The sequence below is a fragment of the Podarcis tiliguerta genome, assembly GCF_965153285.1.
Source record: "Podarcis tiliguerta genome assembly, chromosome: 12".
NCBI lineage: Eukaryota > Metazoa > Chordata > Lepidosauria > Squamata > Lacertidae > Podarcis > Podarcis tiliguerta.
This window is the reverse complement of record NC_139545.1, coordinates 23,089,651-23,105,408: the sequence shown is the minus strand read 5'-3', so window position 1 is coordinate 23,105,408 and position 15,758 is coordinate 23,089,651. Positions and strand designations below refer to the sequence as shown.

Here is a 15,758-nt window from a genome sequence, read left to right as displayed (position 1 = left end):
AGAGTTGCCTGCATGCTGAAGCCTGGGTGCGCTGAGCTCAGCGCGTCCAGGCTTCGCGCAGCTCTCAGCAAGCAGCGGGAGCCCAGCGCCGGGCTCCTGCTGCTTGCGGAGAGGTGCGCGAAGCTTGGAGAGAGCTGCCTGTTCTGGAGGCTGGGGTCGGGGGAAGCTCGGACTTCCCCCGCCCCAGGCCCGCGCCTGGGGGGGAAATAATTCCCCCCCTTTATTTCCCCCCCCAAAAAGCTAGGTGCGCCTTATGGGATGGTGTGTCCTATAGGGCGAAAAATACGGTATATTCCCTAGTTATCCTACCTAGCACTGAAGCATGCAAAACAACGCATAAGTGAGGATTGTGTTAAACATGAAACTGCAGGGGTCAGTTAAGTCTGAAATTATGAAGCAATTTAAAGTGTTCAAGTCTATTAGTTTCATAAGGGGAAAATCCCAGCATGTCATGAAAACTGGTGGCATTTGGTAATTGATCAGACGAGGGCGAGGGGAAAGGTTTGCTGTTGGTGAAAATGTACAGCCACATTAATTTGTCACTGTGCCAGACTGAGTTTACTTGCATTAAACAATGTCCCATGCAGGCAACACAATATCAAGTTTTAACTTAGGGAAACTGTTTCATCTTGCACTATTTCCCATAAGAACTTAGGGGGGAGAAACTTGCAGAGAAAAGGTCAAACTAGTCTTAACATTTGGCTTCCAAGAGTGCTTAGCTGGATGCTTCTAGAAAGTTTACAGGCAGGGCATGAAGGCAACAGCATTCTCTCAGCACCTCTAAATATTGAAATTCCATTTAGCCACCAGGCCAATAGCCATTGATAGACCTAATCTTCATGGGGTGGTAGGGGGAAACCCTTCCTTTCTCTCTCCAGCTGTTGGGTTTTTGCAAGTGGAGAGACAGGCACATCCTAGGTGAATCGTCTGCAGTATTTGCACAATGCTAAAGACTTCCTCATGTTACGTTCACACTAGGTGTAAAGCATCCCACTCATCTCTTGACCTTAAGCATGTGCTGAGATTTAAGCACCAACAGGGGGGGGGGGGGAGGGAGGGATCGTTTCCCCAAGCTCCAGTACTGTTACCACCATTTCCAATCGCTCTTGATAGAGCAGTAAAGGGACCCCTGACCATTAGGTCCAGTCGTGGCCGACTCTGTGGTTGCAGCGCTCATCTTGCTTTATTGGCCGAGGGAGCCGGCATACAGCTTCCGGGTCATCTGGCCAGCATGACTAAGCCGCTTCTGGCGAACCAGAGCAGCACACGGAAACGCCATTTACCTTCCCGCCGGAGCGGTACCTATTTATCTACTTGCACTTTGACGTGCTTTCGAACTGCTAGGTTGGGAGCTCACCCCGTCATGAGGATTCAAACTGCCGACCTTCTGATCGGCAAGTCCTAGGCTCTGTGGTTTAACCCACAGCGCCACCCGCGTGCCTCTGATAGAGCAGTAGCCCAAGTTAATTCCATAGCTTTGAAAGCACATTACCAGAATGCCTAGTCTAAGGGTGGCTTACCTGGCACTTCATGAAGTTGAAGTAGTTGCTACACCCTGTGGCGTTCTGAAAGAAGGAAGCAGTTCCAATTTCATCGCCATTCAACAGAACATCAAACACCTGGAGGAAGAGAGCCATGGAAAGAAAAACAGTTCAAAATATGGTTTCTGCTGGGTTAAAAATTCTAATGCTCGGCATAATTCTAATGCTCGGCATAATTCAGTTGGCCACAAGTAGCAAGGAGATGCTTTGTGGAGTGTACCTGAGCAACGAAATATTAAGGCCATAGAACACTGGTCCTAAAGGATCTACACTGGCTCCCAGTACATTTCTGTGCACAATTCAGAGTGTTGGTGTTGATCTTCAAAGCCCTGAATCGCCAAGCATACCTGAAGGAGCATCCCCGCTCTCACTGTCCTGCCTGGACACTGAGATCCAGCTCCAAGGCCTTTCTGGTGGTTCCCTTAGTGCAAAGCTACAGGGAACCAGACAGAGGGCTTTCTCAGTAGTGACATCCAGGGCCGTCTTTAGGGGAGGGAGAAATCTCTCACCCGTAACAACTGCCGCTGCTCCACTCCCTCCCAGGCTACACTGCTGAGGGACTAGGGTGCTGTCACGGGATGAGACGGACCTGGGCAGTGCTACGCAGGGCACGAAATGCAGGAAAGGAAACGGACAGGATGCGGAAAGGAAAAGCTCCGCCAGCAGTGCTGGGCAGAGGCAGAGGAGCCACCATGCGGCACCCACAACGCTGGGTCCTCCACGCCCTCACCTGGGCTTGCACACCTTTCCTGCACCCATCCACGGTGAACAGATCTCCCCTCTAAAAGTTCCAGTGGATGGGGATGTCCAACTACAATTTGGCGCCCCGCACCCCTTGCACCCCCGGGTAAAGGCGATGCTGGTGACACCTGCCCCGTGGAACGCCTCCCCATCAGATGTCAAACAGAGCAACAACTATTTGACTTTTAGAAGACATCTGAAGGCTTTCAGGGAAGCTTTCAATGGCTGGATGTTTTATTGCACTTAAAATATCTTGTTGAGAGCCACCCAGAGTGGCTGGGGCAACCCAGTCATATGGGTGGCATGTAAATAATAAAATTATTATTACTATTATTGTGAAGGATTTTTCTTCTGTTCTTGGGGCCAACTGATTACCATATTCAAACTTTGGAAGGCACAGTTTCTTGACCCACTTCAACGTCCCCAATCCCACTGCCAGCCCCCATGAAGATCCAATCTAGAATGCTGCTCCAATCTGTTATTTGCCTGTGTTGTGCACACGATATTCACTGCTCTGTCATAGCTAAGAGTTTAGAGGTTTCCTTATAATCAAGCAGTGTGTGTGTGTGTGTGTGTGTGTGTGAGAATAAAATAAATAAATGAAACCAGCTAATGTGTAGCACGGGACGCGGGTGGTGCTGTGGGTTAAAGCCTCAGCGCCTAGGGCTTGCCGATCGAAAGGTTGGCAGTTCGAATCCCCGCGGCGGGGTGCGCTCCCGCTGTTCGGTCCCAGCGCCTGTCAACCTAGCAGTTCGAAAGCACTCTTGGGTGCAAGTAGATAAATAGGGACCGCTTACTAGCGGGAAGGTAAACGGTGTTTCCGTGTGCGGCTCTGGCTCGCCAGAGCAGCGATGTCATGCTGGCCACGTGACCCGGAAGTGTCTTCGGACAGAGCTGGCCCTCGGCCTCTTTGAGTGAGAAGGGCGCACAACCCTAGAGTCTGTCAAGACTGGCCCGTACGGGCAGGGGTACCTTTACCTTTACCTTAATGTGTAGCATGGATATAAACTGGAATGCTGAGAATATAAGTTAGCATGGTGGATCTTCCCAAGCGGAGGAAATACAAGCCACACAGTTATATGCATTTTAAAGGTTATTTCTCAATTTAGACAAATTATTCTGTAAAATGCACTGTATTGCAGTAAGTAACTCGTTAGCGGCTTACTGCTGCACACAATTCGAAGGCTGCTTCGTGACATCACTGCGCGGGAAACACAAAACGCCGCAAATTCAGAGCAAAACGCCAGCCCACAGTGTGTGCTGCTTTTTTTCGCCTTCCACTCTTTTGGTGGGGGTTAAAAATTGGAGCCATTATTCATGGATATAGAAAGGTTTCAGGCGTGTGTTCAAGCATATGCAACGAGTTCCACGACTGCATCTTTCCTGATTTCCTGGGGATAAGCTAAACCTTTAGGGCATACAAGCACAGACTTAGAAAAACTAAAGCAATTCATGAAAGAGATGCCTATGTAAACATATGCCACAGCACTCAATTCTGAAAAGAGGCCAAGGTAAATTTTGTAGAAACATTGGACGGTGATTTTTCTCTCCATTGGTTCTCCCTCTCTTTGCCCTTCTGCTGCAATATAAATGGACACCTTTTTCCAGAGTGGAGCTTGTGACCTCCATTCTGCTTCCTTCTGACCCCCTTACTCTCTTCAGATGGTTTTAATTGCTGGAGGCCAGCATGTGGGCCTCTAATACGTACTTCAAAGGCTTCTCTCCATTTCTTCTGCTGGATGTAGATTACTGCCAGATCAGCCTGCTGCCGGAAAAACGCCTTCTGCTTCTCATCCAACAAGCCAATTTGATATAACAATTCTGCATAGCCACCAAACATCTGCAAAGGGAATCAAGAAACTCAGCAATATTAGTCTAGATTATTCTAATCTTCTAGAATGCCCGTTGTTTTTTTTTTAAAAAAGGCAGTGCATTAGCAGAGATTTATCTATTTTTTAAAGCATGCTTCCAAATTTTAAATAGTTTGCCAAAGCTGCAATAAAACTTTGGTGGCATTTATAAGCAGTCTAGTTCCCTGCAGGATCGCAGCTAATTTGCTCTTGAGAAACATGTGGTAAACTAATTAAAAGTTTTACTGAAATTAGAAAGTTACATGGAACAATACTCTTTTTTCCCCTTTCTTCCGTTATCCTTTCCCCGCAATTTGAGAATCACAATCCACTTCTGATTTTGCAAAAAATAATAATAATAAATTAATTAAACACAATATGGAGAAACCTTACCAATTCAGGGTCACAGAGACCATCTCCAATGGCAACACCCTTAAAGTTGATCTTTATCTTTGCCGTAGGATTACGGGTGTGGATATAATAGCCGACGGCAGGCACATACTTCCCTGCATAGGACTAGTGATATTGAAGAATACAGTCAAACAAAAAGGTAGTGTGACTAGCTTTCATGTATTTTAAAAAATTCTGTTTATTGATATAAACACATAGAAAATACATCGAAAGTGATAGGTGTAGTCAATACAAATTGCACGCAGAAATAGAAAAAAATAAAATGAAAATACAATGTGGAAGAAAACCTGAAAGCTGAGAATACAATAATGCATTCAACTATCATATATTTTAAAAAGGGTGTGTGTGTGTGAGTCAATTCAGTTCTCCATAAAGCGTCTCCACACTTTCATCTGGGGTATAGTGGGCTGTTCAACTGAGTTTACGTTAGGATAAGATCTTATACCATGTGAAATAAAAAGATCTATTTTTAATGAACTGTTAAGGACTCTCCATACATGTGTCGGATGTTCTGACAGTGCAATGTCCCATACTTTTGATAGCCACTCCTCTCGGGAAGGAGATGATTTGGACTTCCAATGGGAGGCCACTAACAATCTGGCCGCAGCAAAAAGCATAAACACAAGAGGTTTGTGCATGTAGGCGAGTTGATATTGTGCTCCAAAGATAAATGCTTTTATGCAGTATCACTGCATCTAAAATATTTGATTTGCACCTATTAGTTTTCATTATTAAGGCTGTAAGTAATCAATAGAATTTGTGCTCTTAAGCTCATAGAAGGAGCTCATAGAGGACGGAGCATTTATTCTGATTCATCTTCTCCCCTGCCAACCCCCTTCTACATGTTATGGAGGATCTCCCGAGTTGATTTTTGGGTTCTGGATGGTGCAAAAGAGACAGCAAATGGGCAAAATTTACCTCCCCTCTCCTTTTAGCAAAGGATCAAAATACTTTCAGTGTGTACCAACTAGATTCCTGCCTAAATGATTTTTTTAAAAAATCCTTCAACCTTTTAACTGAGTACACTAATTAAATTTGTAATCAAAGTCTTTTATTTCCTAGTACATTCGTACCTTGGTTTTCGAACAGCTTATTTCTCGAATGTTTTGGCTCCCAAATGCTGCAAACCCGGAAGTGACTGTTCCGGTTTGTGAAATATTTTTGGAAGCCAAACGTCCGATGGGGCTTCTGTGGCTTCCGATTGGCTGCAGGAGCTTCCTGCAGCCAATCAGAAGCCCGGCTTTGGTTTCTGAACGTTTTGGAAATCAAACGGATGTACAGTGTTACCTCGAGTTAAGTACTTAATTCGTTCCGGAGGTCCGCTCTTAACCTGAAACTGTTCTTAACCTGAAGCACCACTTTAGCTAATGGGGCCTCCTGCTGCCGCCGCACCACCGGAGCACAATTTCTGTTCTCATCCTGAAGCAAAGTTCTTAACCCGAGGTACTATTTCTGGGTTAGCGGAGTCTATAACCTGAAGCGTATGTAACCCGAGGTACTACTGTACATGTATCCAACCGGCTCAATAATGCTTGCAAAGCTGGAATAACCCATGAACTTAAAAAACCAATGAATCAATGAGTTGCAATGTTGTGCTGGCCAATCCTAAATACGAATGTGCCATTAGGCTGGATAGAGCACTCTTCCAGGCTGTCTATGCAGCCTGCTTTCCTGGGTCACCTCTGAACCATGACTTTCAATCATACTTGAACATGCGGCTAGTGCTTGGAATGGAAAGATTTAGCAGGTAACCAGAAGTTGTTACAAGCCATCTGAAGAGTAATCGAGGAAGGTGTTGGGAGAGAGGCGCAGCCAAAGTTCTTGATCAATGAGGGGAGAGGGATAAGAACAGAAACCTTCAGCCAACTCAGCGAAAATGAAGACATGGGGAACAAGGGGCAACAGATGGGGAAGGGCTTAATCTATGGATCTACAGTGGTGCCTCGCAAGACGAAAAGAATCCGTTCCGCGAGTCTTTTCGTCTTGCGGTTTTTTCGTCTTGCGAAGCAAGCCCATAGGGAAATTCGTCTTGCGAAGCGCCTCTGCAGACGGAAAACCCTTTCGTCTTGCGGGTTTTCCGTCTTGCGAGGCATTCGTCTTGCGGGGCACCACTGTATTAGCGCTTCTGCATATTGGTAACCCAGTCCAAACTGCAGATATCAGGTGCACTGCAGAAGATATGGTAAGATATAACTTAGTGCAAGATAAGCATATACAAAGGAGCATATACTAATACTCTCAGCCTCTTTAGGCATTCAGGCCTTTTGTTTCAATTTCTGCCAATGAAGAGCTGACCTCTGACCCTTCACGAGGCTGCGCGGCAACTGTTTGTTTCAAGCCTCTTCCATCTTTCCTTTCTTAGGAAGCTTTTTATGATGTGAAACCAAGAAGGTGATCCCTGGTCTCCACAGGCAAAAGGCACAGTGAAATCTGACTCTCTTTTCACCCACACTGCAGATTTCTTTCCTAGACAAGTATCTCTGTTAGCAAAAAAATTAAAGAAGCTTTCTTTGCCAGAAAAATCAAGATGGGATCTACATCTTCAGAGACAAAAGGAGACTCGTAGAACAAAGCTGTAATGAAAGCAGTATCTCTTGACTAGAATGTCACACGTGTTAGCAGTTAGTATCAAAGAAAGAGCGGCTCTGCTTAGGTTGTTAGAGGCAGGGAGCAACAGATAGCTTTTAGTTGCAATACCAAAGAGGTTCCCTTCTCTCTCTTGGGGGGAGGATAGGTTTTGAAATCAATTTCAGGAGCAAAGCAAGGATCAATGGGGAAAGCTCTTCTAGAAATACCTAAGCCCTTAATTTTTAAAAGAAACACTGCCAGACTAAATGCTGAGGCCAAAGTTATCTACCAGAAAATGTACTTTTGGGCTGGGAAAGGGAATCACTAGGTAACAACACAGTTTTTAATCTGGAAGGGACTGTTCTCGTCCTTTCTGCTCCCCCTGCTGGCTGTTTTATAGATATTATTTTTCATTATTTTACTAATTACAAAACATACTGTTGTTCAAAGTATGTTGATTGATGTGCCTGTAACTAGGAAATGTAATTTAAAATTAAATCTAACTGGGCAGAGGGGGGACAGGTCCACCTCTGCTTTAGGATAATCCACAAAAAGTTCCTTAATTTCTCTTCGACGATCTTCATGTTCACAAGTTACACAGTTCAAGAATTAAAAGTTATCTGAACTTACTTCTCCTGTTGCGTAGAAGTCATTTTTCTGATAATCAGGAAAGAGCTGGAAAAACTGGATGAGGGCACTGAAATAACAGACGAAGTACAGGTAAAAATATCTGCACTAAGAAAGGTTGTAGTCAAATGTCATAGTAGTGATGAAAATGAAAGCTTGTTAACTTATTCGGCAGCTGCACCTCAACAGAAGCAGGGTGACATTCGCTCGTGAAAATATGGTCACAGGCAGGTGTGACATTATCCTTCAGCCACAAAATACATTTTGTCTCAAAAACTGAACTACAGAGAAGTGTCACAGCATTAATCTCATCCCAACATACACAATCTATTTCACAGTACAGTGGTACCTCAGGTTACATACGCTTCAAGTTACAGACTCCGCTAACCCAGAAATAGTGCTTCAGGTTAAGAACTTTGCTTCAGGATGAGAACAGAAATTGGGCCACGGCAGCAGCGGGAGGCCCCATTAGCTAAAGTGGTGCTTCAGGTTAAGAACAGTTTCAGGTTAAGTACGGACCTCCGGAACGAATTACCGGTAAGTACTTAACCCAAGGTACCACTGTAATATTAATTAACAAATAGGCAGAAGTCTCAGCACACTTTTTAAAATGCTCCTTGCAGATACAGCGCTTAAACAGAGACATTTTCTGCTGCAATATGTACAAGTTCTTGGGGAGGAGACAAGCAGGAAGACACGTGACATCATTTCTGCTTGGGCCATGAAACTCCAATTTTCCACCTTGAAGGAAGACAAAGTTTGCATTTCTGCTGTCTCTGTCACCAAGCATCATTCTTATTCAGAGTGAACTCACCTTTCCCACACAACCATCTAGACTGTAAGGAGAGGAGAGGGATGAATTAAAAAAAACCGGGGAATCTATAAAGAGGCAGATGAAATCAGACAGATGTATTGACTGATGTCTCTCAAGAATGAGGGGAAACTGCACGTATATTACTTAACAAAACCACTGTCTGGAAAGGGATGTTTAAAAGCTCTCTACTGTGCTATTCTCTGCATCTGAAAACATGCACACACCATTCTGTTAAGTCCGGATGCCAAGGGCAATATCCAACTAAATCATAGGTAGGCAAACTAAGGCCCGGGGGCCAGATCTGGCCCCATCACCATCTAAATCCGGCCCACAGATGGTCTGGGAATCATCATGTTTTTACATGAGTAGAATGTGTCCTTTTATTTAAATTGCATCTCTGGGTTATTTGTGGGGCCTGCCTGGTGTTTTTACATGAGTAGAATGTGTGCTTTTATTTAAAATGCATCTCTGGGTTATTTGTGGGGCATAGGAATTTGTTCATCCCCCCCCCCCAAAAAAAAAATATAGTCTGGCCCCCTACAAGGTCTGAGGGACAGTGGACAAGCCCTCTGCTGAAAAAGTTTGCTGACCCCTGAACTAAATCATACTCAGAGAAGACCCACTGAAATCAATGGACTGATGTTACGGTAATTAAGTCCATCAATTTCCAAGGCCTACTCTGAGTATGAGTAACATTGGATCAGCCCCATGTTGGGCAAAAGATTCCTGGGCTTGATGACTCATGTGATCCCTTCCAATTCTACGAGTCTAGGATCTCACCCAATGCTTACATAATCATTTCCTTAAAATGAGAAGGGGATAAATAACATTTTACTATATAAATATTTCAAAAGCTCTCCAGAAGGTGTCAGCAAGCGCTGACTTTTCTGGTGCACTTAAAAAGCTTAGCAGAAGAAAATGCAACTTGTATCGGCTGATTTACCTATACAAATCTCTTCCTACATCGTCTTCATTCACCGCATAACCTGCTTCATCATCTGTGAAACTGAAGCCAGTTCCAACCTGAGAGCAAAAGAGAATATAAAATATATGTGGAACAATTATCTTCCAGTTTTTCGCTGCTGTTTTTGACATCAAGCAAAATGATATTCTGTTAGGTATATGGTTTCTCCTACAGTTGCAAATGGAGTTTAAAAACCTGTTTTTTCAATTAGTCCATTAGAAGATCTGGATTCCTCCAGACATGCAGCTTGTGAACCTTCCTTTAATAAGACTCATTTTCGTTATCTCTAGTATAGTTAGGATTATTCTAGCACAGTGTTCAAGATGTGAGAAAATTCAGCGACATGCCACATTTCAAATCAAGGCACACAGAAATAGTTCCAAATTTTTCCTGTCAATAAAGGAAGGGGGACATATATTTCAACCTTTGTTTAAAATAAACTTTCTGGTGACTGTTAGGAATTTATCTACCAAGTTCTCAGGCAACCTTCAATTGTAAGTAAATATATTCCAGAGTCACCACAAAGAGGCGAAGAGAGAATTCAAAGTGCTGCTGCTGAATTAAAATCACACACAGGATCACACACACACAAAAATGGAAAGGTGGAATTATACATCCCAATCAGCAGTGTTTTCCACTCAGACCTTCACTCCTATAACTTTCCCCCTTAACTGAGAGGGATTTTGAACAGGGAAACTGTCAGTGCGGGAAAGGGTTAGCCAGTCTCGTCCCTTCAGTCTGCTCAAATTCAGCTTCAGCTTGATTAAAACCTAAAGAGCCAGAGGAAGTATATTGTGGGTCATGACTAGTTTGGACCTGAGCCCACCACATAGTTAGTAAAGAGCCGGCACAGATCTAGTTCCAGATCTGAAGGGACCCCTCCTTCATTGGTAGAACCCCACATTGCAGGGCACTGGAAATAATAATAAAAATGTCTGCAGAGAAGCAGCCCCAGGCACCTAGCATGGTGGGTCCATAGGGTCCACATCAGTGGTTTGCCCTGGCAGCAAAGATTTTGTCTAGCCATGTTTCCCCTACACGAGATCCTTCTTAAATGCCATACCACGTTGAGGAAAAAAGGGCTGTTGACAAAGTGACTATCCTTACATGTAACAGATAAAATTTAGACATTTTAAGATGCAAGAACATAAGGGTTAAGGCAATTGTTGCGGTCAAGCAAACATTTTTTTCAATGGACACATTTATATACGCAACATGAAGCTTTTCCGTTGTTCACTTACCGGATTGTCAATGTAGAGCATGGAAAACTTGGAGGTCCAAGGAAATTTTCGTTCAGACACTATCAACACGGAAGAAAATGAGAGTCGGGTGTCTACAGCTTGAATCATTAGCATCAGTCCGAAAAGGAAGCAGGATGAAGAGTGTGACCCTAACTGTATCTACTCAGCAGTCAAGTCCTGCTGAACTTAGTAGGGCTTGCTCCCAGGTGGATTGTAGGCTAACATGCCAAAGTCACCCAATAAGTCAATAATCAAGGTGTGCTTGAACTGTAGGATCCACTATTCAACATTTTGAGACCACAGAAGAAAACTATGCAGCCTTTCACAAGCTTATATAGCATTAAGTTGCCAACTGAAATATCATTATATGCTATTACTTTTTTCATCCCATTAAAGTATATGGCTGCTGTTATTAAGTTATATATTAAAAATGGATTTATCGGGCCAGACTTTGTCACTGATATTATCTCGGTGCACATTACGGTAGTGAATTCATCTTTTGCTCATTTTCTATCACAAGACGCAGCAATGTTGAACAACATGAGAAGGTTGCATTGTTAACATGCTGGATGGATTCAATATTTCAATGTATACAATAATGCTATTATTTGTTTTAGGCTATTAAACATAGCATTGGCTATTTTACAATATTTTCATATGGTTCTGCATTTCCTGCCAAAACAGAAAAACAAAAAACTAAACCCAAGTACTTCAGACAGATGTTAGCACCTAGCGTAATTGTAAAAAGCAATGCATATCACTTGTGGTGAGAATTTTAAAGGTATTTTTTAAACCGAGTATGATCAGTCACATACCAGGTTGGAGAATGGTGTGATCAAAACATTTCCAAAACCTAAAGGCCATTTATTTTTGATGGATTAAAACATGTTTAGGCTGCTTTAAAGTTTATTAGTGGATTATTTGAATCATTTTTCTGTATCCTATTTTATATTGCAAGCTATCCTTGAGAATGCTTTAGCCCTAAGTTGATGTAAAAATATTATAAATAAAATTATGGTATTATGCAGCCAAATGCCAGCTTCACACACCACAGACTCAGGATTGTACTGTAACTGGATAGCTCAGTCAGTACAGCATGAGACTTTTAGAGTTGTGGGTTCGAGTCCCTTGCAGGGCAAAAGATTCCTGCATTGGCCCCTTCCAACTCTATGATTCTGTGAATGGCAAGACTGGGAATCTCTCTCAGTTTATTTATCCATTTTCCTCCCAGCACTTTTTTGGGGAAAAGTGCACATTCTCCTATAACACGGATGTCACCTAAGGAGCAAAATTTATTTATTAAAACATATTTCTATATTATTTTAAGTCTGTGAACTAATATTATAACAACCCGTAACCTGTCACTGATAATATAGGAAATATATTTCAAATGCATTTTTAGTTTGGGGGGAGGGGAAATATTTCTTTTTTTTTTAAAAAAAAAAGGTACTTCTATTTCATGCCATTAACGATCAAATATCATTCTTTCCGAAACTGCTACAGCAAGACATGCTAATTTGCTCAGCAGCATAAAGAGTACAGATGCAAATTCCATTCCCATAAGGGAACAGGTTACATTTTTTTTATGTTAAAACTGTAATGATAGTAACATCTCGCTGGAAGCCTTCAACATAGAAATAAGCAACACTTGCATGTGAGATTCTTGTTGACGACATACGGTCCATGTTCCACAAAAAGGCCAAACATGGATGTTCCTCCAGGTCCACCTTGCAGCCAAAGTAGGATAGGGGCTTTTTCGGGTTGTACCTGCAGACCAGAAGGACAATAAAAATTGGAGCTGTTCCCACATAAATTTACAGAATGCATGAATTATTTCGGTGGACTGTGAGAAATAAATGCCAACACTTTCTTTATAAGTACCATGTTTTTCCGTGTATAAGACGCCCCCATGTATAAGACGACCCCTATTTTTTGAGCCCAAAATTAAGAAATTAATATTTTAAACACCAAACACAACAACTCTGATATTTGATTAAATATTCAAAACACCGGTATATTTAGTACCGTATATATAAACATCAAACAGAACAACTTTACTGATATATTTAGTGTGTGTGTATATATATATATATAGATATATATATATAGAGAGAGAGAGAGAGAGAGGGGGAGGCAGTGGAAGACAGGAGTGCCTGGCGTGCTCTGGTCCATGGAATCACGAAGAGTCGGACACGACTAGACGACTAAACAACAATATATATATATAGCCAATAGTGAGGGGAGGCTGGGGGGAAAGAATATGGATGGTGGCATGTATTTATTTATATATTGAATTGTGTATTGCTTTGTAATGATTTGTTGGGTCTCTGGACCGTAATAATGATTGTTGTTGTTGTATATTTAATTGCAACATTCTGTGTATAAGACGACCCCCAATTTTAAACTTACATTTGGGGGGAAATATTGTCTTATACACAGAAAAATACAGTAGCTAATTTTATAACTAACACAAGACCTTTCCACATGCTCTGAGTGACCACGTGCTTGATAAGCCATGTCTCTACAGTCCTAGTATCTTGCATGCACAGTGAAAAGAAATTTTCAGACTTTAAACAGATGAAGTAAAGCAAATGGGATCATATGCACACAGGCCTCGTTTTCACATAGCATTAAGCCAAACCATGGTGAAGCAAGAAAGAGCAAGCTTCTGTGCCTCCAGAAGGGAAAATGCTACAATTTCAGTCCTTCTTTGCTCCTCCTAATGCCATGCTACCCAGAGCTAAGCCATAGTTTGGCTCAGTGTTATGTTTGAGTCTGCACTCGTGGTCTGTTTCCCTCAGGGAAACCATGAATGGTAAGTGACGAACAAAGGTTGGCTATGGTTTGTTGGGACTAAGACAATATGAAGCCAATCCATGGCTTTGATCTGGGTAGCATGGCAGCAACAGGTCCAGGTTGCAAAAGGGCCATGATTTTCCTTCTGGGTACCCGAAAGCTTGCCAATTCCCACTGTGTCATAGTGAGCAAGGCCACAATATAATTATATGGGGCTGGACTGCACAGAACAAAAGATGGAGGAAACTCCAACATGGGATAGCCCGCCCGCCATAAAAGAGAAAGAGCGAGATACAACTCCCCCCTCACAGAAATTCAGCATGACAGGGTAAAGACCTAGAGCAATCATTATTGCACTCTGTGTGAACATCTGTGCATCTCTCATTTTGAAGACCAAGTAATGGAAGTTTAACCAGCTTGAAGCTCTTCTGCTTCACTCCCTTTTATCACAACACTCACTCTTTTCCGCAATATTATTTATTTATTAGAGCTGACAAATGAGATTGGCCAGCAAAATCGGTTGTGAAAAACCATTCAGGGTCTCTTCTAAATAAAACATTTACTGCTGCCAATTGTTTTTCCTCTCTGGCATAAGTTATACAAGATGGACTATGCTATTTATGTAATGAGCCCAGGATTACAACAGAAGTATTAAACACAGAAACAAATCTGCTGCTCATAGCATCTGGGATTAATAATATTGCATTTCTAACAGAACAGTATATCTTTAAACTGAAGCAGTGTTGATGTCCTTATGCAAAGCCTATTTTTCCACTTCATCCAAGAGCCTTCACAATTTGCATCCTGCTAAGAAACACTTTTTGAAATAATTCATGGTCATCGAACCATAAATAAATTACATTCACACTTAAAAAATATAAAACTAATGGGACTTATTGGCATAAACTTCTCAACATTGTGTCAACTTAAGCAAGTTGTTTTGAGATATCACAGTTTTATACTACAAGCTCAAATCTCTTCAGACAAAGCCACTAGGATGTTGTTTTAGGTCTTTGCCTGTTAAACGTTCTGAAAACTCATCCGCTGTTCTTTCTAAAGTGGTCTCAGATCTCACTCATTTTAGAGACATCTGGGCCAAATTGCCAACTCCTTTAAACGTGTCAGTTCCCCCATCTCCTAAACAGAAAGCACTAAGAAAAAGTTGGAACCTTCCACACTTGCAGTATTTTGGTTGTCCTTATAAACGTTATTGACCTAATATAGATTTTGGAATTCTTCTTATTGCTCACTTGTTTCTCTGGCAACCACCTGTGCAAAAAATATGTTTCATTCAACTCATTCCTTTCTGGAACCACATTATGCCAGTGTGAATTAATGGCACAAGGAATCAAGCAATGCAAATCTTCATGAGCAACAGGTTCTGAATTCAGCTCTTCATTTTATTCAGAGAGCTCTCTCAAGTCTAACTGAGGACTCTTATATTATCTATTTCATTTAATTGCTTTTTCTTCATTTACAAATAATTAAATCAACTCTCCTACATATTCTAAGGAAAAATGAAAAGCTAGGTCATTAGTACTGGGAGCAAAGGGAGAGTCCAGAATTTGAAAGCTGAATAGTCAGATAATAGTCAGATAACTGCTAGAAAAACTGTGTCAAAGCGGGAAACATTTTGTTTCAAAAGGGAAAAGTCTAGGTTTGCCGATAATGGCAGTCAATTACAGAAACTTTTCAAAGCAAATGTGAATAGGATATTAGATCAGGGTTTGGTAGATTCCAGTTCCAATCTAGCATGGACTCACTGACCAATGTACTCTCCATCTCAATTTCATTTCACAGCATACATTTTGCCTATTGGTCCAAATTGTGCTCTGAACACTTTACTCCCACGTACAAAACATACAGCCACATAACTACAGTGGTATCTTGGGTTAAGTACGGTACTTACCGTATTTTTTGCTCTATAAGACTCACTTTTTCCCTCCTAAAAAGCAAGGGGAAATGTGTGTGCGTCTTATGGAGCGAATGCAGGCTGTACAGCTATCCCAGAAGCCAGAACAGCAAGAGGGATTGCTGCTTTCACTGCGCAGCAATTCCTCTTGCTGTTCTGGCTTCTGAGATTCAGATTTTTTTTTTCTTGTTTTCCTCCTCCAAAAACTATGTGCGTCTTGTGGTCTGGTGCGTCTTATAGAGCGAAAAATACGGTAAATTGTTCCGGAGGTCCGTTCTTAATGTGAAACTATT

The 15,758-nt window shown here is 42.1% G+C and overlaps 1 protein-coding gene across 8 annotated transcripts in view; it reads right to left on the bottom strand.

Moving 5' to 3' along the window:
- The window catches only part of CPVL (carboxypeptidase vitellogenic like), a 60,184-nt gene that overhangs the window by 27,294 nt on the left and 17,132 nt on the right, over positions 1-15,758 (bottom strand). For all 8 annotated transcript variants that reach the window (XM_083405053.1, XM_083405055.1, XM_083405052.1 and 5 more), the window contains exons 4-10: positions 12,410-12,524; positions 10,758-10,816; positions 9,496-9,575; positions 7,742-7,808; positions 4,526-4,648; positions 3,991-4,122; positions 1,521-1,619 (exon numbers count right to left, since the gene is read on the bottom strand). In XM_083405053.1, the coding sequence (XP_083261179.1) occupies positions 1,521-1,619; positions 3,991-4,122; positions 4,526-4,648; positions 7,742-7,808; positions 9,496-9,575; positions 10,758-10,816; positions 12,410-12,524 (675 nt within the window). The remainder of the gene's footprint in view (positions 1-1,520; positions 1,620-3,990; positions 4,123-4,525; positions 4,649-7,741; positions 7,809-9,495; positions 9,576-10,757; positions 10,817-12,409; positions 12,525-15,758) is intronic.